The sequence below is a fragment of the Diabrotica virgifera genome, chromosome 9 (assembly GCF_917563875.1).
Source record: "Diabrotica virgifera virgifera chromosome 9, PGI_DIABVI_V3a".
Lineage (NCBI taxonomy): Eukaryota > Metazoa > Arthropoda > Insecta > Coleoptera > Chrysomelidae > Diabrotica > Diabrotica virgifera.
Window position 1 is genome coordinate 65,001,790 of NC_065451.1, and position 20,321 is coordinate 65,022,110.

Below are 20,321 nucleotides of genomic sequence, written 5' to 3' on the forward strand. Positions count from 1 at the left end.
CTAATTTAGACTTTTTACAATTTCGGTGAGAGGGAAGTACTCCATTACACAGTCGTGAATAATAATACAATAGGCCTTGGTATTGTCGGGAAAACCGTTATTCGCTTCAATATCGAGTTTTACGTCAACGGTGGATGCTTTCATGCTTTCTTCTTGTTTCGAACAATCGATAACGAACAATGCACGATTCTTAAAAGCTGAGAAATCGAGTAGAGGTCGTTTTTGTTGGGAATGTATGTAGCTAGGATAAAATTCGGTATAGTTAAAATAGGCTTCATTGTAATCGGTTTTGCTAAAATCCAATTGCATTCTCTCGTTTGGCCAGTATTCTCCATTTAACGATAATCTAATACTTTGGATGTTGACATTGTCAAATAAAGTAGGATCAGCTGTAATCTTGTCGCGTTTGTTGGTTTGAAAGAAAACAATAACATAACGAGGTCTTTCAACTGATGTGCTAGTTTTAACAGCCCAAACTTCACGCCTGGCACCTCTCGTAATAGCAGGTAATTCATGTAATTCCCACTTTCTAAACGGAATAACTATAGGTTGATCTTGTTGAATAGATTTCATGAGTTCCAATTTAATATCATCATTGGGGAATATGTGCTTCACTCTAAGCTCAATATTGGTAATGTTAATCTTAGCGGTTGTAACAGTTGTAGTTTTGTCAGCGTTTTGTTTTTCTGTAATAACTATGCAATCGTTATCATTTCGAGCTCGAACTAGTCTTATTGTTTGACGACCACACGTAATCAATGGATAATCATTAAAAATGTTGAAAACATGCTTAAGAGGCATCTGTATGCTGAATGAATGATCTGCAGCGTTTAGAATTGGATCCTTAGGGTAATTCCATCCAGCCATAACCATATAATTAGAATCTTCTTGCGTATAACATGTCATGGCACGTACAGCACTTACGATGCCAGGATCCCGCACTGTTTCCATCTCCCTTGCGCTTTCGCTGTACGTACACGAATCGAAAAGGAAGGCACCCACATTATTTGCTAGTTTGACGCCACCATTTCCAGTTATTTCGAGTGATCCTTTAATGCATAACAAGGTTTCGCTCATTGCAAAAAACGAGTCAACTTGATTAATGCTAAATTCGACAATATCATTGCAGTTGAATGATTTGATGAATGGTGCATAAGTTCGGTATTCAGCCTTTCGAATCGATTCATCAAATATTGGCTTACGATAAATATCAAATATTGGAGGCATTGTGATGTTGTTTGAACGCGCTCTCTTTCCATACATTGTAGTCATTTTTTCAGTTTAAAACCCAACGTTTGTAAAAACAATTTGTTTGCAGACGTAAGATGTTGCTGCTTAGATGGTTGCACAACTAATGGTGTTCTGTAGGTAGATTGTTTAAGATATTGCTGCTGAGATGGTTGCACAACTAATGGCGTTCTCTGGGTAGATTGTTCTATTACTAATCCCATCTGCTTTTTGATCTAAGTTCCAGCACCAATGTGCTCTCTTCTCCTCTAAAGTTCACAGGTCGTCCTTCTTGATCGACAGCCAACACAGTGATATTGGTAATTTCACGCTGTGGCACAACAGGTAAATACAACAAATTGTGAGGGGTTTCGTCAATTGCGTACCCAGGATTTGATTGTATGACAAATTCGTAGAGCGTGTGAGCAGGTCTGTTACCGTCAAAGGCTCCGGTACTAATGTTGCATTCAAAGCGTATGCTAGATACTTTAATAATCCTAACAGGTAGATCTGAAGAATGTGTCTGTCTAGGATTTAGTATTACGGGAGAAAACCCTAATATTGTACCAAGACTGTCATTTGGTTGAAATGAAATTTTAAATTGACTGAAGATTTCGCACTGCAACGTATTGTGGTTAGGTTTTAGACTAAATATCATGTCAGGTTTAGATGTATTGGCAGCCCCCAATTTCTTTTGTATGTATTCCTCAATATCGATAATTTCATAACATCCATCAGGGAAATCAAAATGTTGCACTCGGTTATTGACATCGTAGTAATAAAACTTACAATTTTCGATGTTTGGTATACTGTTGTAAGAATGGAAAAATCGAAGAGCTATTTCGTAATCTTTTTTCGGATCTAATACGATCGGTGTGGGAGGTTGAAACGAGAATATGTAATTGGTGCTGTTTACTCTCAACAACTGCGACATGATGACTGATTCAGGTCAATAGATTAATAGGTTTATATACAGTAAAAAACAAATTTATTCACATTTTTTTTATTTGTTCTAAAGCAAGTTTACATAAATGACAAGATGCTTGAGAACCGGGTGGGCCATCACAATGAGTCCTCCAATCAGGTCTGTTGTAATGCACGAAGCAGGGAAGTAGTATCTGCAGGTTAAATTCTTGTCGATATTCCCCAGGCAATTTATGCCATATATATAACAATTCTATAGGTTCTACAGTTCGTATAATATAATCTAGCGGTATTAATTTTAGTTCTTCTTCACTGAATTCTTCAAAACGTGTTTTGCGAAATATATGGTCTAGAAGCAGTTCCATGCCTTTAATATGCTCCATTATATAAAAACTTTAGGCATAAATGTCCACAAATGATTTGATTGTAGGTTTGATACTGATGGTTATTATAGAAAATTTTTGTATGTGTACCTAGATATTTAACAAGTTCTTTGGTCGGCTTCAAATTACCAAATGAATCGAAATACTCTACGTCGTTATTTATCTTTCTATATGCTACCCAATGTGTTCCGCTGTGTGTTGATGCATCTAGATTAACTATTGCGCATTCACGTTTTCGAGGACCGTGTCTAGGCAGAGTGTCATTCATGAAAACACCTCGAAAATGTGGGATTTTAAGTGTTTTCGCGTAATGCGCAATCTCTAAGTCGTACAGCGGACGATTGGGTAGCTTTATTGGAAGTTTTTTTTCAGATACAAACCGAATCCGCCTCTTGGTTTCTTACGCAAGTACAGACCTGAGCCGATGTGTTCCATCGCCTTATTATGGCGCATATCCTCTTCCAATTTCTTTTGGGCGTTCTTTGCGTCAACCACAGTCTTCGCCACCCCTGCTGCACCACCGGCTAAAGCCCCCAATGCAGAAAGACCTGCAAATAGGGGTATGAGGGGTAGGAAACCTCCAGATTTTAGTGGCAACACTCGTGGAAGATCAACTGTTTTTCGTCCACCAAGTTTTTTAATTACCGATTTTGCTATTCGTACAGCTGTCAAAGCAGTATCTCTTAACGATGCTCCTCTCTTCATGGACTTTGCAATTTTAGGTACCACATCCCGATTGAAAGAATAACGTCCCTTTCTTCCACGACGACGAGGACATCCCATTCCCAACTTTCTTTTCGTTTTCATTCCACCGGTTACAAGTAAAGCAGCACTTTTTTCGCCAAAGCTAGCGTCCTTAGACTTGAATCGCTCCCAAGCCCTATCTTCCAATTCTTTATCGGCCTTGTGACGTTCTTCGAGAGATGTATGATGCGAATAAGCGATATCGTGTTGTTTACAAGCTGCGTCTAAAGGATTAATTCCTGGATCTCCGCGTGCAAGACGTTTTTTTAGTTTTGTTCCAGGTCCACAATACTGATAACCAGGAATATGAAGCTCAACTGGAAGTTTATTAATTAGAGAGTTCAAAAGACCTTCCCCTTTGAACACCAACATTGGACTGATGGTCATGCATTTGGTGACATTGGTAATATATTGTTCATATTTTTACTATGTTTAACACACGATGAGAGTCATTCAACAAGAGCAGACGTTACCAATTGATAATCTAGATATTGTACAGAAAGCAACCAACAGTAAACATGGAAAATTATTACCAAACTCATTCAGAGCCATTATTTGTGGTCCAAGTGGATGTGGAAAAACTAACGCCATGCTATCACTTTTATTTAGTCCAAATGGCGTCAAGTTTAAAAATGTCTATGTTTATTCAAAATCCCTCTTTCAACCGAAATACCAACTATTGCGAGATGCATTAGCGCAAGTCAAAGGTGTAGGGTATTTTCCATTTAAAGACAATGAAGAAATTATTGATCCCAACAAAGCTCAACCAAACTCTGTTTTTATTTGACGATGTCGCATGTGATGGCCAACACAAGATTCGTGAGTATTATTCCATGTGCAGACATAAAGATATCGATGCGGCTTACTTATGCCAAACATATTCAAAAATACCTAAGCAGCTAATAAGAGACAATTGTAACATGATTGTGCTGTTCAAGCAAGACGAGATAAATTTGAAACATATATTTGATGAACACGTATCGCCAGACATGTCATTTGATGAATTTAAAAAAATGTGTTCAGAATGTTGGAGAGATAGGTATGGTACTGTGGTAATTATGAAAGATTTTGCTCTCAACAATGGACGATATCGCAAAGGATTTGATAAATATATAAAATTGTAAGGTGTTTGTTTAGTCGCCAGCAAAATGCCAGATGATACGGTCGCCATTGCCCTTCGCAAGAAGAAAGTTACCGAATTGGCTAGATCAATTCGCAAAAAATATTTGGCATTGAAGTTAGGTAGAACAGAGCAAGATGAGTCACTAAATAAACTTTTTAAACCAATCTCGAAGCCTCTCAAGGATATTGCTCAATCATCAAAAACGTTACATCATACTATCACTAACAAGTTTGGACATGTTAAAAAAGAAGAGGTGAAAAAGGAGGAGGATGAGGATGTATTTCTTGATGCACCCGAGGCATCTGATGAAAACATTCAAGAGCCAATCTCCGGTTCTAACGAGATTCCGATGGACGCCACAGACGAATATATCGACCACTATCCTCCAATAAGTCACAAGTACATAAAAGAATATTTGATAAAAGACGATAAAATCGATAAAAACTATGGTCCATTTTACGATAGTATTAGTGGCTGGATATTGGGAAAACGTCGAATAAACTTTGACAAAGACAATGGAGACATAGTAATAATTCGAGAACGGGATTTTGAAGAACGTAGGTTAAGTGGTACGCCAGGCCTATATCACCTTTTATTTTATGCCAACCCAAACCCAGAACAGTATAATGATGAGGATTTACAAAAGTATAAAACACTGCTGATTAACACAGAGATTCATCTGGATACCTTAGGACGCCTTAAAGGTTCCAGCGGAGAAAAATATCATTCTATTATTAAACCTCTATTCAAACCATCTGATGCAGCAATGAAAAAGCATGCAACTCGTTCACAAAAAGAACTCGACCACAGAACGAAAACAGCTCGGTCAGCATCTTCATCTACGGTCAAAGGAACGGGGTTGGATGACTCTCGTTTAACATACAACGCTGCACCCTTAGAGTATATTTATTGGGATGACGTCAATGAGTTAGTTGATCGTCTTAAACTCTTGGTGGCTTCGAAAGACGCCGGCAACACATCTCACGACAACGAAATCGTGGCTATCATCAATGAACTAAAAGAAGCCAATATAATAGAGTAACTGAGAATGATGGCATCATTTCCATTATGAGTGTCGACAAATTCGGTCATCACTCTCGTAACAGTATCACCCAAAAGGCAGTACGAGTTACATTTCCACATACTCCTGCCGGAAACATTAATGCCGAAAATGTGAAAATTTGTAATGTTAAGGACCCATCAGAATATAGTGATGCTGCAACGAAAAAATACGTTGATAATCTAATAAATGAGATGCGTAGCGTATACTTTCCAATAATTAAAGCCCATGATGCGATATTAGATCAAAAATCCATTAATATAAAAGATTTAACAATCGGACTAAACGAAGTAAGAAAAGAAGTTCCACTGCTCGAGCAAAAGCTACAAAAAATAATCGCAGATGCTATGAATACACTAAAAAAGGATACGGAGAACAATATAAATAAGTTGTTGCAACAAAAAACTAATGATATACAGGATTTAGCCGTCGGACTAAACGAAGTACAAAAAGAAATTCATAAAACCACAGTTCCACATTTAGCGATCGAACTAAATCAAGTAAGAGAAGAGCTTCATAAAACCACAGTTCCACTTCTCGAGCAAAAATTGAAAAAAATAATCAAAGATGATGTGAATACACTAAAAAAGGATGCGGATAAAAGCATAAGAGAAGCTGCAGAAACACTTGCAAACCATACGATGCACGATATGAAGATGGAACAGAGGTTAAAACAAGTGGAGCAAACATTACAGGATATAGTACGTAATATTGATCTATTGCGCACACATGTTGTAGATGTAGATGCTGGAAGTCGTTAATAAGAAAATGTCTACAGAAAAGGAACAGGTGGTGAACGAATTGCATAAACCAGCACGAAAAATCTATCCTCGTCGACGAACAATAATCAAAGGAATCGATGACTTGTGGCAAATGGATTTGGCCGAAATGCGTCCTTACGCACACCAAAATAAAAATTTTAAACTAATACTAGTCGTAATTGATTGTTTTTCAAAATATGTGTGGACACGCCCTCTAAAGACCAAGACTGGCGAGGAAATTACTCAAGCATTTTCGGATATTCTCGCCCATACTCGACGACTTCCGAAGAACCTCCAATCCGATCAGGGAACAGAATTTTATAACAGAAAATTTCAAAATTTAATGAAAAAACACGAAATTAATCATTACAGCACCTACACGATTAAAAAAGCCGCCATTTGTGAAAGAGTCATTAGAACGTTAAAAGCAAAGTTGTACAAGTATTTCAGTTTACATGGATCATACAAATGGTTAGAAGCTCTACCTGTAATTACCGAGGAATACAACAATACAAGGCACAGTAAAACGGGATACAAACCATCTCAGGTCAACAAATCCAACGAAAAAGCTATTTTAAACAAGAGTTATAGTCATTTAAAAATTGCTGGTCCAAGAAAATATAAAATTGGTGACATTGTGCGTGTCTCAAAGACAAAACATTTATTTGAAAAGGCCTACACGCCCAATTGGACGACGGAATTATTTAAAATTGTAAAAGTTAAGATAACAAATCCTATAACGTATTTGCTTGAAGACATGCACGGTATACCGATTAGCGGGGGGTTTTACGAAGAAGAATTACAGAAAACATTAAACCCTGACATTTACTTGGTTGAAAAAGTACTTAGACGAAAAGGCAATAAGATGTATGTGAAATGGCTCGGTATGGACAGCAAACATAACAGCTGGATTAACGTTAATGACGTAGTTTAGGAGGATCTATCTTTTAATCCGCCGCGTAGCAATACATTTTTTGCAAAGAGGTTGTTTTTACCACAAGGAGTAGGGGACTATAAAAGAACTCATGCTTCAGTATCAATGTCAGTAAAAGTGAACATGAGCTCTCAAGATAGTGGGTATTCTTCAGGTGGCTCTCAAGATAGTGGGTATTCCTCAGGTGGTTGTGAATTTAGCATCGATATGCCTAGCAACGAAGACTATAATCAAGAATTAAATAGAGCTTTGGAAAATTATGAGGCTGCCGCCAAATCAGAAGTTTTCTACCTGCTTGCAACAAAATACACGTTATCGGGCTATGAAGTACAATGTGGTATAAGCCCTGCAAGATCATTTTCGCCTGCAGTGATTTTATCTCAACAATATAAACCTACCAGAATATCACTCAGCGCATACGAATGGTATTCCTTTATTTCAATCATCACACAACAACTAATTGATTTTTTCCAATCAACTGATGACCTCATGCACCCAACTTTTCCATGCGAAGAATACTGCACTGTTACCCCGATAGTTTACGATGATTGTAAATTCATTATTGTTAAGAAGCATGGTGTGGAGTACTATATGGATGAAGAAGAAGTGAAGCAAATTGTTGAACTTAACACTAGTGTGCTATCGCCTCGTATGCAGTTGTTAGAAAATTTGAACTTTTGTGAATATTATTATAATGTTTTAGATTTTTGTAAAAATGCTGCAGATAGTTTAAACCCCTTGCAAATATTGTATGCTTTTTGTTCTATAATGTCAGATGATATGACAAACAATGCTCTTAGGGAGTTCATTTATTTTTATAAAATTAGGGTAATTAATGATTTGAATAAATAAAAAAAAAAAATACCAATTTAGAGTTTTTATTTTACCATAATATATATATATATTACAAACTATTTTACAATATATATACAAGAAAGAGAGAGATAGCACGTGGATATTGTTATGCGTTTAGTACAAAAGAGAGATAGTAGCTTATGAACATAATTCGTCTCAAAAAATCAATTTTTATATATTTGCAATTTGTAGTTTTAATTCTCTTAGACAATTTACTTAGGATTGTATTCGCTATTTTTTGTAAATTGGGGGGAATCCATAGGGAGCCCCGCATCTTCGACACCCGCATGACATCACTTTTTCACAGTTCTTCACAATTTGTAGTTTTAATTCTCTTATACAATTTACGTTTAAACTGGATCGTATTTGCTTGGGAATCTTAAAATTCGCGGTACATCCTTGCTTACTGTACCATCGTTCAATACCAATCACATCTTGAGGGAGAGGATGTTGCTCTCCACTTGGAAGCGTAAATGTCTTTGTATTAGCATCAACTACATCCCAATAAATTTTATTGGCTGCTATTTGTTGCAGATTAGCGGGAGTCCATAGGTCTGGTGTAACACATCTGTGAGACATTTCAACGTTCTTCTGCAATAAAAATCTATTCTAAAATACTGTAATGCCCCCATGGTAGCGTTCTAAAACTATTTGAAATTAAATATCTTTTATCATCATAAGGACTTAGCGCAATTTTTGTTTGTTCTATACTATAAACGTTATGGTAATATGACTGAATGGAGCGTTGAGTAGCAGTTTGTTCCTTAAAATCATTTAAACAGTTTACATAATCATCGAATTTTATAACATTTTTTACTATATTATATTTAGTCCCTTTTGCTTTTTTAGTGATTCGGCCAGATTGAACTTTAAAAGTATACATTTTTGATCGTAATCCCACAAATTTTGTCATAATTTCTCCTTTATTTTCATCTTTCATTACTCCTAAAACTTTTTTATTTACCCGAGGAATATTATATATATTATCTACAGCGTAATCAGATGTATCAAATTTTGATAAATCTTGTTTTATTACTTCCTCATATGCATCATGACAGTACAGTTCATAAATAAAGCTATCGGTATCCATATACATTAAATTACATTTATCTGCACCCAATTTTGGGAGCATATAGTCGTAATGAAATTGGTACATACATAATTTTGATATATCTAAAACAGTCATGCCAATGTATAAAGGTTTATTAAAAACTAGATCTGATTTAATTAGTTCTATAGCTACTAAATTTTCATTAAATATTTTTCGGCTATGAAACCGCGCACTAGAAATTAAATTTTTGGCACCATATCGCCCATTCCATGATCGGACTAGTTTTACTATTCTATGTTTCCTAATGTTTTCCATGGTCTTTCCAAATACACTATTATTAGCCAATTTGTACAAATTTCTTTCAAACTCGTTCGTAGCTGCAGCTCTAAGTCGAGTATTTAATTCGATGTAGGGTCGCAGCCACGCAGTTTGCTTAAATTTTAAAATTTTATGAATCTTTTTTAAAACTAGCCCATTAGCCAACATTTGTTTTAAATTTCTATAATGGACGATATATTCTTTTTTATTATAAAGTGTTGTCATTAGTTTCGTATGATTTGAACCCAAAGCTTTGCGGTGTTCGGCAGCGAATGGAAAATCTGAGTGCAGATCATGTAATTTTTGAGGATAGTCCAAGTCAACTTGTAACATATACCCTACTGGAGAGTCATCAGGTATAGACATAACATTAAAGTCTTTGACATCCATCCATTCAAACCCTTCGTAGGGTAAGGGCTCTCCCATAGCCCACCCATATAAATTATTAACATCAAAATACATTAAGTATTTTGAGGGCTTTGTGGAGTCATATTTAGGCATATACTTATTATTAGCCTCCGACATTCTGCCACTACATACTGAAATTCCTCCACGAATTGCTTTCTCAATAAACAGTATCATGTCAACGTCACGCAATAACTCTAGCTTACACCCCACGTATTTCAACATACAATCCCAAGAATAACCAGGCATTGTGTAGTACCATGCGGGATCTAAACCATAAGTTATTGAACATTTTTTTCGAAAATTTTCAAAAACATCTGCCAAAAGCAAAATATCGGTCTTTAAATACAAATCTGAATATTGACCTAAATTTGCAATGCTAAATGCATCCCAAACTGTTTTAGCATGAGTATATTGCTCATCTGTAAGATTCTTATCGTTTAGTTTATTATAAAATGCCTCTATCGGAGGTAAATCGGTAATGTCTAATTTTTCCCAACAATCAATAAAATCATAACAAAAAACCCCTTTTTTAGTTATTAATTTAAATTTTTCGCTACTTAAACAGCTAAATTCTCGACTGCAAATTTTAAAGTCATTTTTATCTAATATTGATGCTAATTCATCTAAAGAAGCTCCTAAAAATCTTAATGAATCAATAAATCGAAATTTTATATTAGTAACTTTATCGTTAAGTGTAAATGAAATGTATTTTTCTTTATTGATAGGAAGTAGACTAATATCTCCTTTTTTACTTAACTCAGAAATTATAAAATGACCGTCATCCGCTCATATTATGAAAAATAAGTGGGACAACAAACAATTTTTTAAAATTTAAATTACATGCTTGGTGGGCGTAATTTCTGAACTCCCCCGTAAAATGATCATGATCTCTGACAACGATATCTGTGAAAGAAAAACATTTTTCGCATATGTGGCACACTGTAGCCCCACAGGTACTTGGTTTTTCCTCCATTGGTATTATTGTCTTAATTTTTGAATTAATACTTTGAGCTAAATTCGGTAATTCACTAGCAAACCACTCCATACAGTCAATGCCTCTATAACTTTTAAAAAAAGACAACTTTTCATCATAGCTGCATTTTACATAGTATCCAGCACTATACGGAATATGTCTTTGATATTTTTTAGTGAAAAGTGATTGGTGGTCTGTAACTTTTTCTAACATGCACTCAAAATCCGCATATATGACAAATGGCGTTGTTTGTTTATAAGTATAATTTTTAAAACTAACAACATCATATTTAGGAAAAGACATTTTACAATTATTAATATCTGCACACATTTTTTCATGTTCAGACAATTTCTCTGCAGTTGAAAAATAATTTAGACATCTATTACAAAGAAATAATTTGTGCCTTCTTTTATTTACTTGTCTAGAAACTAATCTAGATATGTCAGTAATATGGCAGTAGTGGTACTTAATTTCAGAATCATCAGTATCCACTGGAGGTGCCTCATAATCGTTTAATTTAGGAAAATAGTGATTTTGAATTAAAAGAAGATTTACATGTTTGGCAACTACTTTTTTAGTTAATCTTGCTGGGTATACTGTGAAAAATGAATTTTTATTATTTTCTAGTAATTCTAAAGCATATACATTGACTGATACATTGTTTATTTTTTCAAATTTTGAAATTTGATGTAACGGCATCGGTGCCTCCAGGTCTTCTGTTTTTAATACTGTACTATAAAATGGATATGAGGACGTAAGTTCTTTATTTGCTTTAGCCGGATAGAAGGCACTAACTATTGCCCAATAAAAACAAGCCTGATCTGAATTTTTTATATTAATGCAAGCACGCTTTTTTGAATAGACTTTGGGAGTTTAATATAAGATGAACCATTTCCAATTTCATATCGATTAATATTTACTTCTAAAGATATTATTCTATTTAATGCAAAACCAGAGTCTTTTTCCTGAAACTCAGATAATTTAATATTTATTTTATCTTTAACATTTTCAAAAAACCACCGCTCTGTATCGGTAGATATGTCTAGTATAGCATTTTTTGTATTAAAATATTTAAAAGTCACAATTTCATTCTCCTCAGATTTTTTAATAAATTCTCCACAAAAACAAACATTAACTTTAACAAGTTTATCTACCTTTAAAATTTTTCTGATTTTATTTTTAAAAATAATATAACAATCATTTAGGAAATGTGCTAAGTCCTTATGCCATAAATTAACTATAATTCCAGTTTTAATTCGACTATTAAACGCGGAAACTACATTTTCCCATTTAACTCTATGTTTTAGTTTGTTGTCTAGACCCATACCTACATGTCTATTTAAAATAATCTGTTTAAAATGTTTAAAATGTCCTATATGTGTTTGCAGTTTTCTAATTGTACCTATAGGCAAATTGCGTTTTTTATTACTTTATTGCAAATTTTGATTTGTTTCGTTAAGCGTTTCAACCAAATTTCTTTGTCTTTAGCTGTGAATTTATCAAAAACTATCTTTCTAACTCTTTTGATGAATAACAATAAATTTTCGCTTTGTTTAACAATATCCATAATGCTTACCTCTCTCTTTCAGTATTTTCAATTAGGCGATTTTGAAGGATGCTAGGGGCTGGTAGTTGCTTCCGACGTCCACCACACCTTGAAATATTATTGAATATTTGCCGCCAGCAAACTCGCCGATGATCGGTCTATAGGTCTCTGTCACTCTTCCCGGCAAAAAAACCACTTCTTCTCCTACATCCAGAAGAACGACTTGACCATATTTTGATTTGACTAGTTTGGCCTCCTTAATTGGCACCGGAATGTTGAGGGGTAGGTCCTTAAGTTTTTTGATTGGTTTCCTCTCTGCAACCAGAGATGCTTCATTAATTTTAGTTAAATCCATCTGAAATGAGGAATATTATAACTAACAGAGCAGAAAACAATAAATTGAAAAAAATATTGAAAAGATTTGTGATAAGGGAAAACAAGAATAAAGGAATGTTACAACACCCTAGATGTGAATGATTTTGCACACGCCACTATCTATGCCTAAAATATTGGTGACGTAATCTGCATCGACAGGCAAATTATAACTACCAGAGCAGAAAAAATAAATTGTAAAAAAGAGAAAATATTGAAAAGATTTGTGATAAGGGAAAACAAGAATAAAGGAATGTTACAACACCCTAGATGTGAATGATTTTGCACACGCCACTATCTATGCCTAAAATATTGGTGACGTAATCTGCTTCGACAGGCAAGATCTTGTTAATTTTGCGAAGATTGACTTACCGAAATGTTCCGAGTTCTCCTGAAGCGGGACAACGCCCTCGGAAAACAGATTTAAGAATAATTACGAAAAAGAATAATTATCAAAATGCCGGCTTGAAAAAACACACAAAAGAAAGGCATTCAGAATGGTCTTTTTTGCATTCCGTTATTTACTGCAAATTCCTTAGATTTAATAATTATGAAAAAGAATAATTGCCGAAAATGCTGGCTTCTGTAGTTACTGCAAATTCCTCCGAGTTCTCCCGAACCGGGACACCGCCCTCGGAAAACAGATTTAAGAATAATTACGAAAAAGAATAATTATCAAAATGCCTGCTTGAAAAAAACATAAAAGAATGGCATTCAAAATGACCTTTTTGCAGTCCGTTATTTACTGCAAATTCCTTAGATTTAAGAATTATGAAAAAGAATAATTGTCGAACATGCTGGCATCTGTAGTTACTGCAAATTCCACGGAAAACGGATTAAACAATAATGAAAAAAAACATAAAAAGAATAAGTGCAAAATGCTTGCTTTGTAGACACGAGATTTTATAGTAGAAAAACAAAACAGTTTTATTCAAAATCGGACACCAAAAAATATTTTAAAGAATTAAGAGAACACTTACCTTGCAAACTAGTCGAAAGAACACGCACAATAACAGTATGGAAATGGAAGCACACTAACAGTATGGAATAGACCAAACCGAGGCGCGCTTTCTAACTTATAGGTTCCCGTGCCCCACCCTATGACATAGTTCTAGAATGTTTGTATCTACGCGGTTTTATCAGTCTTTGACTTGGAAAAAACCTGCATTCGCCATGCACGTGATAACAAATGCATTTCAATGACAAAATGCGGGGTGATAACAAAATTGCAAAGTAGTGTTTTGAGATTACCAGCCCGCAATTTCCTATACGTATGGGCTGATAATTTTCTAACAATTCATTATTTAATGTTTTTTCAAATATTTTCTTAATTTATATAAATAACTCAATTAAAAATTTTGGGTATTAGTATAAATCAAGATGTTTGTCTGTTTACATGCCTTATTGTTGCTCTCTGTAACTGTTTGTGCAGAGAATAGCACTCTAAAGTATGCTACTTCTTTTCTTAAGCGTTTCGGATATCTAAATGCATCAAGTAATGCTATTTCTAGTATAGATATGGCCTTAGTTGAATTTCAAGAAAGATACAATCTTCCGGTGACCGGAACATTAAATACTGATACTATGAATATGATGAATAAGCCTCGATGTTCTGTTGGCGACAATAACTATGCAATTCATTCGAAGTGGAATAAAACAACATTAAGTTGGTATTTTCCTCAAGCTGTTAGTAATCCAGTTTATATACATCTTGCTGAAGACGCTTTCGTTAGGTGGGAGAAAATATCTAACTTAAAGTTTAAACGAGTAATAATACCTTCTTCAAAGCCGGATATTACTATAACTGTGGTGTCAAATAATCATAGTTTTCGAGCAAGTTGTCAAGGAACCTCTAAATGCCCATTTAATTTCGATGGTCCTGGAAAAGTATTAGCCCACGCATACTATCCTGGCGTAAACGATTGCATCGAAATCCATCTTGATGCCAATGAACGGTGGTATGCAGGAAATGGCAGAGCTCCTGATGGTGAAGCCAATTTTTTGGCTGTCCTACTGCATGAAATTGGTCATACCCTTGGACTAGAACATAGTAATAGCGATTCGTCTATTATGTATCCTTGGTATCAACAAGATCTGACAAGTTTTGATGATGATGATAAAAAGGCAATGAGCAGGCTATATGGACAAACAGAAGCCCCCACATCGATGTCAACAGCTCCAGTTACGCAAACAATACTTTCGAAAAATAGGATCTATTTGCCGACAACACCTGCAATAAAAAACATCTGTCTACTTCAGTATCCCGATTTCATGTTTCTAGCTACATCTCCACAGTTTCCAAATTATCGCATGTACGTTGGGTCTGACAAATATTTATGGAAGTTTGATTTAAATGAGATGCGTCTTCCACAACATCCAGAATTAATTACTGATTATCTCCCTAAAGAGTTGAGGTTTACGCAAGTTTCACATGTTTTTCAGAATTCCGAGGGACACTTAATAACTGTAAGCAATAATCGGTATTACGACGCATCTTTCCCTAATTTACAACTTCAAAAAAGTTTTATGTTTCCTTCTATACCTACGAGAACCAAAATAAATGCCTTATTTCAAACAAACAGCGGTCAAACATATTTATTGTACAATGATAATTCATACATTGAATTTAATGAAGCTGGAGATGTCTTAAACCGCGGCCCAATAAATGATCTCTTCCCCGGAATACCAAATAAAATAACATCAGCATTCCGGTACACGGATGGGTTTATTTACTTTTTTCAAAACATTACCTATTATAAGTACAGCGAATACACACGTAAAGTTGTAGCAGCAGGAACGTTCAGTTGGGGGCTTTTTGGGATACCCTGCCCTGAAGACGGTCTATTAAAACAATTAAAAACTTTGTTAAACAAAATTGTAACTATATACGAATAAAGATTGCTGTGTTCCTTTTAAGTTCTTTTAATAAAAAAATTGTATTATGTTGTTGTTTTATTTAAATTACAAAATTACCAGCCGCGCGCTTCGTATCTACGAGATCCGCGAAAAACTTAAGGTACCGACCGCGCATCTGCTTCGCGTTCCGCGAAAAATTAAGGTACCGATCGCACATCTGGTATCGCGCACCGCTGCGCCGCTGTGTTCCTTTCTAGTGATAGTTCTTTTAATAAAAAAATTGCATTATGTTGTTGTTTTATTTAAATTCCAAAATTACCAGCCGCGCGCTTCGTATCTACGAGATCCGCGAAAACCTCAAGGTACCGACCGCGCATCTGCTTCGCGTTCCGCGAAAAATTAAGGTACCGATCGCACATCTGGTATCGCGCACCGATCGACCAGCGCTAGAACGCCGTCACATCGGAACGCGCCCCATCGGACGTCGTCACATCGGAAAGCGCCCTTTTGGCACTATGCCGCCATGTTTTTTTGTATTCGTTATCTCCCGCCCATTCCAACGAGCCGTCGTACGTTTAAATCGGACCAATAGCAGCAGAGATACCATGTTTCTCTCTCTAACACACATACTTCCCTATATCAGCTGTGACATCACATACCTCTCTCTCTAACACATTGTTTTCCCTATACCTATAGTGATGGCTGTGTTGTTCATCTACTCGTAGCCAATTTTACTAGTAAATTAACTTTTGACTTGAAATAAGTGGATCAAACGACGTAAGACGTAAGTCGAATCACGTTATCGCGCCCAATGCATTGTTAACACGGGACCATGTGCCCTTTGCGACGCGTCGCAACTGGTGGAGGGGGATTTAATGGGAAAAAAATGATGCCAAATCATACGCAGGATTGTGTACTATTTAATTGAAATGAATGCGACAGAAAATACTGCATTTAGTATTTTCATTTTATGCCAACTTTTTAGCTCTCCTGCCCCACTGTGCGACGCTCCGTGGAAGGAATCTACTAACTTATAGTTCAACTTTTATCCGCTAGACGTCACTAGTAGTCACTAATCAGCCGCCATTGTTCCATAATATTTTTGCCGCATGTCCGACGTGTCGTCGAAGGAATCTACTGACTTATAGTTCAATTTTTATCCGCTAGACGTCACTAGTAGTCCTAGTCATCCGCCATTGTTCCATAATATTTTTATAAATTTTGTAGCTACCAAAAATCTTCTTTTCCGCAACTGTCAACTGTCAAATCTTGTCGCAGTTGCCACTGTCAAATCTTCTGTTTCACAGTGTGTCAAATCTTTTTCTTTTTGCAAATATACCTTTAGTTTATAATGTTATCTACCATTGTGTTTCAGATATCGTTCGCCATTTTTTATCCAAAGTAATTTACACACATGAAGAGTATAGTTAGAAGTAGTAGAAGTTATTGAAGGTATTATATAAAAAATTAGTCAGCAACCATTTTAATTTTAATTGGTTGATTTGATATGGATTGACCCATTATTCTAAAAATAACATATATAAAATACCGCAAAAAAACAAAAAGGTGCCGGGTCTAATGAAAGATGAAAACAACGGTAAAATTATGACACATTTTGTGGGGCTTCGAAGTAAAATGTATAGTTACAAGGTGCAGGGTGGGAAGATCGTTAAAAAATCTAAAGGAGTTAAATATAATGTTGTTAAAAATAAAATAAAATTTGAGGATTATGTTGAATGTTTGAAAAATTTTAAAGAAAAAACAGCTACACAACGCTGTATTAGATCGTATGCACATAACGTCTATTCTGTCGAACAAAGTAAAATTGGTTTAAGTCCGCATGATGATAAACGCTATTTAATTCCAAACAGTTTTGATACACTCCCGTGGGGTCACTACAGTATTTTAGAATAGGGTTGTTTTGTTATAGATGAACCCTCCAACGTTAACAACATTAGCTGTTAGAAAAGTTTGCGATACAATTATATCGGCAGCAGATTTCATGGAGCAATCCCCCCTACCATGGAAGTTAACCAAGATGATTGTCAAAAAATTTCCTTCATTTAAATGGCGTGCTATGTTAAAAAAAGCCGAAAAGGATCTTGAACCTTCATATAAAGGAATTCAATTTATTACATGTTCCAAAGAAATAGACCAACATTTAATTAACACTATATTAGGGAGATCAGATTGGGATTATGTTTTCGAAGACTATTCTAGCTATTGCCTATGGTCAAGTGGATATTGGCTACAGCAATATCGTCTTAACGTATGCAAAATATGTTTTTCTAAATTTAAATATACACATAAAACTTTAAACAAATATATATTTGTTAGCTATGATCATTCTCACGAGATGTACGATGCTCATGATATAATTGAGGATGTATACCAAGAAAAAAAGTATTGGTGTCATAGCTGCTTTAAAAGAGTATTATTTGAATTAAAAGACGATGTGTCGTGTACTCGTGACTTGCATGAAATGCCAACACATACCCGATTTGATGATTCTGATATAGATAGTGGTATTGACTCTTTTGAAAATAATTAACTTTTTTTTCGACAAACAAATTAAAAATATTTAAAAATTGTTCATCCTTATCCTAGTTTATATCTGTATATATTAAATATAAATTCTGTAATAGTTCTGTAAATGTATATTAAAAATATCTGTAAATAAAAAGACTTTATTATAAAATATTCTTTATTTTCATTTACATTTTTCCAATAAAAATCTTCATTTAGGCATTAATCATTCAAAGAATAAATTTACTTTGGATAATAAGGATTTCAGTTGTTTTATTAATCCATTATCAGGACAAGGGAAACCTAACATATTCCAGTTAAAAGTACCTTTTTCAACAACACTTCTTGTAAATTCATTAAACTTGTAATAAATGTTTTGCTTTAAGAAATATATATGTCCATCAATGTAATTAAATGCTGATGTAATATCATTTGGTATTCCTGGAAAAACATCACTTATGCGTCCTCTAGAGATAATGTCTTTATCATTAAATTCAATAAATGAGCCATCAAAACAAATTTTTTTCCTGAATTTGTTTGAAATAAACCGTTAATACTTCTTGCGTTATTTACTTCAGGTACCATGTTATCTGTATGAATTCTTAAGCTAGGAAATGCTGCTGCATATATACGATTTCTGCTTACACCAATCAAATCTCCATTGGTGCTTTGAAAAACATGTGTCACGTTCGTAATTCCCCTTGGAAAATATCTTATAAATTGTTCAGCATTGGTAGGGATCTTTTCATTATTTAAGTCGTATTTCCATACCAGATCCTTACTTACTATATACATTCGGTATGTTGGAAATGATGGAGCGTATGCTAAAAATATTAAATCTGGATATTCCAATTCACATACATTCGTTATTATATTTTGCTTTGATTTATTAGTCCTAGCTGTTGTGGTTGTCGTACTCCTAGATCTTTCTGTTGTGGTTGTCTTTAAAGTTGGTACACTACTCCTAGTAACACCAGGTTGAGTTGAAATAGATGCGGATTTACTTTTAGGTCCATATAACTTTTCTAAGCCCCTTTTATCATCATCAGTTATGTGGGCAGGAAAGGTTTCGTAAAAGGGATACATTACAGCCTTCTTATCGCTACTGTGTGCTAAACCTAAAGCGTGACCAACTTCATGGAGAAGGACTGCAAAGAAATTTGTTCGACCGTCTACTGTACAATTCAAACTGAAATCCCATGTTAGATTGCTATTCATATGAATTTCTATGCACCCAGATGTAGGTGGAAAATAAGAATGTGCTAATACACCACTTGTAAATTTAAAAGGACATTCGTCGTTACCCTGACAATTGTATCGAAAATAGTGCTGTTTTGGAACTACTGTTATAGTTATATCCGGCTTTGGATTTGGGATTCTTAGATAAGTAAACTTAAATTTTGATGCTTCTTCCCATATTTCAAATACTCTTTTAGTGACTGTCAAGGCTTCAGGGATTGCTTGAGGAAAATACCATTTTATATCAAATTTTTTCCATGCTGATTTTACAGCGTAAGCATTGTCTCCTTGGGTACATCGTGGTTTCTGCATTAACTCCATCGTTTCTTTATTTAATTTCCCATCCACCGGTAAATTATATCTTTCTTGAAACTGTTCTAGTGTTTCAGTAATATCAGTGTTGGCAGTTTCACTTGTGGTGATGTAACCATATTGTTCTAGCCGTGACACTGCATTTATCTCAGTAAAATTTCCACCTAGGCAAAAACTTATGCTAGTTGCGATGAGCAGAACAACTTTATTGATATGCATCTCGAATGATACTGAGTCAAATAAGAAAACATCACTGTGATATAAGTAAACCCCACCAGCCTGGGTCTTATATGATTGCGGTGTGTGCAGCAAAAATACTCTCTTTTAATTTCTTTAGTTTCATAAAATAAAAAAACAGATATATATATATATATATATATATTTTTACAAGCTTTATTAAATTCTTTCAAGATCATTAGCGATCCTATGTTTACAGAAAAATATAAGTTGCCCTAACGCTATATGTTGTAAAGTATATCCTTCCTGTGTAAATGCATACAATTTTTGAATGGCGCCTGAAAACGTATAATTTTCATTACTAAAACTATCGCGAACAATATTAAGCGTGTTGTAATAAAAATTTTGAAATTCAACAGTCAGATATGGTGTTAAAAGTTCACTATTTGCTTCCAAAAGGGTGTTCACTTGCAGTTCTGAGAGACAAAAGTTAATGTCGTGCTTGGTTATTTCAAGGAATTTCATGTTGTAG

At 34.9% G+C, this 20,321-nt stretch overlaps 4 protein-coding genes across 4 annotated transcripts; 1 reads left to right on the plus strand and 3 right to left on the minus strand.

Moving 5' to 3' along the window:
- LOC126890971 (uncharacterized) lies at positions 1-1,263 on the minus strand. Its single transcript, XM_050660151.1, has one exon. It carries the CDS (start codon positions 1,261-1,263, stop codon positions 1-3), a length of 1,263 nt encoding a protein of 420 aa, XP_050516108.1.
- A 1,260-nt stretch (positions 1,264-2,523) lies between these two features.
- Positions 2,524-3,665, minus strand: LOC126892009 (uncharacterized). The gene has a single exon (XM_050661416.1). It carries the CDS (start codon positions 3,663-3,665, stop codon positions 2,886-2,888), a length of 780 nt encoding a protein of 259 aa, XP_050517373.1. The 3' UTR covers positions 2,524-2,885.
- Positions 3,666-14,095: 10,430 nt separating this feature from the next.
- Positions 14,096-16,249, plus strand: LOC126892523 (matrix metalloproteinase-16-like). Its single transcript, XM_050662085.1, has 2 exons — positions 14,096-15,695; positions 15,898-16,249. Exon 1 carries the CDS (start codon positions 14,198-14,200, stop codon positions 15,572-15,574), a length of 1,377 nt encoding a protein of 458 aa, XP_050518042.1. The 5' UTR covers positions 14,096-14,197; the 3' UTR covers positions 15,575-15,695; positions 15,898-16,249.
- A 2,268-nt stretch (positions 16,250-18,517) lies between these two features.
- Positions 18,518-19,831, minus strand: LOC126890972 (matrix metalloproteinase-16-like). The gene has a single exon (XM_050660153.1). It carries the CDS (start codon positions 19,829-19,831, stop codon positions 18,518-18,520), a length of 1,314 nt encoding a protein of 437 aa, XP_050516110.1.
- Positions 19,832-20,321: the final 490 nt, after the last annotated feature.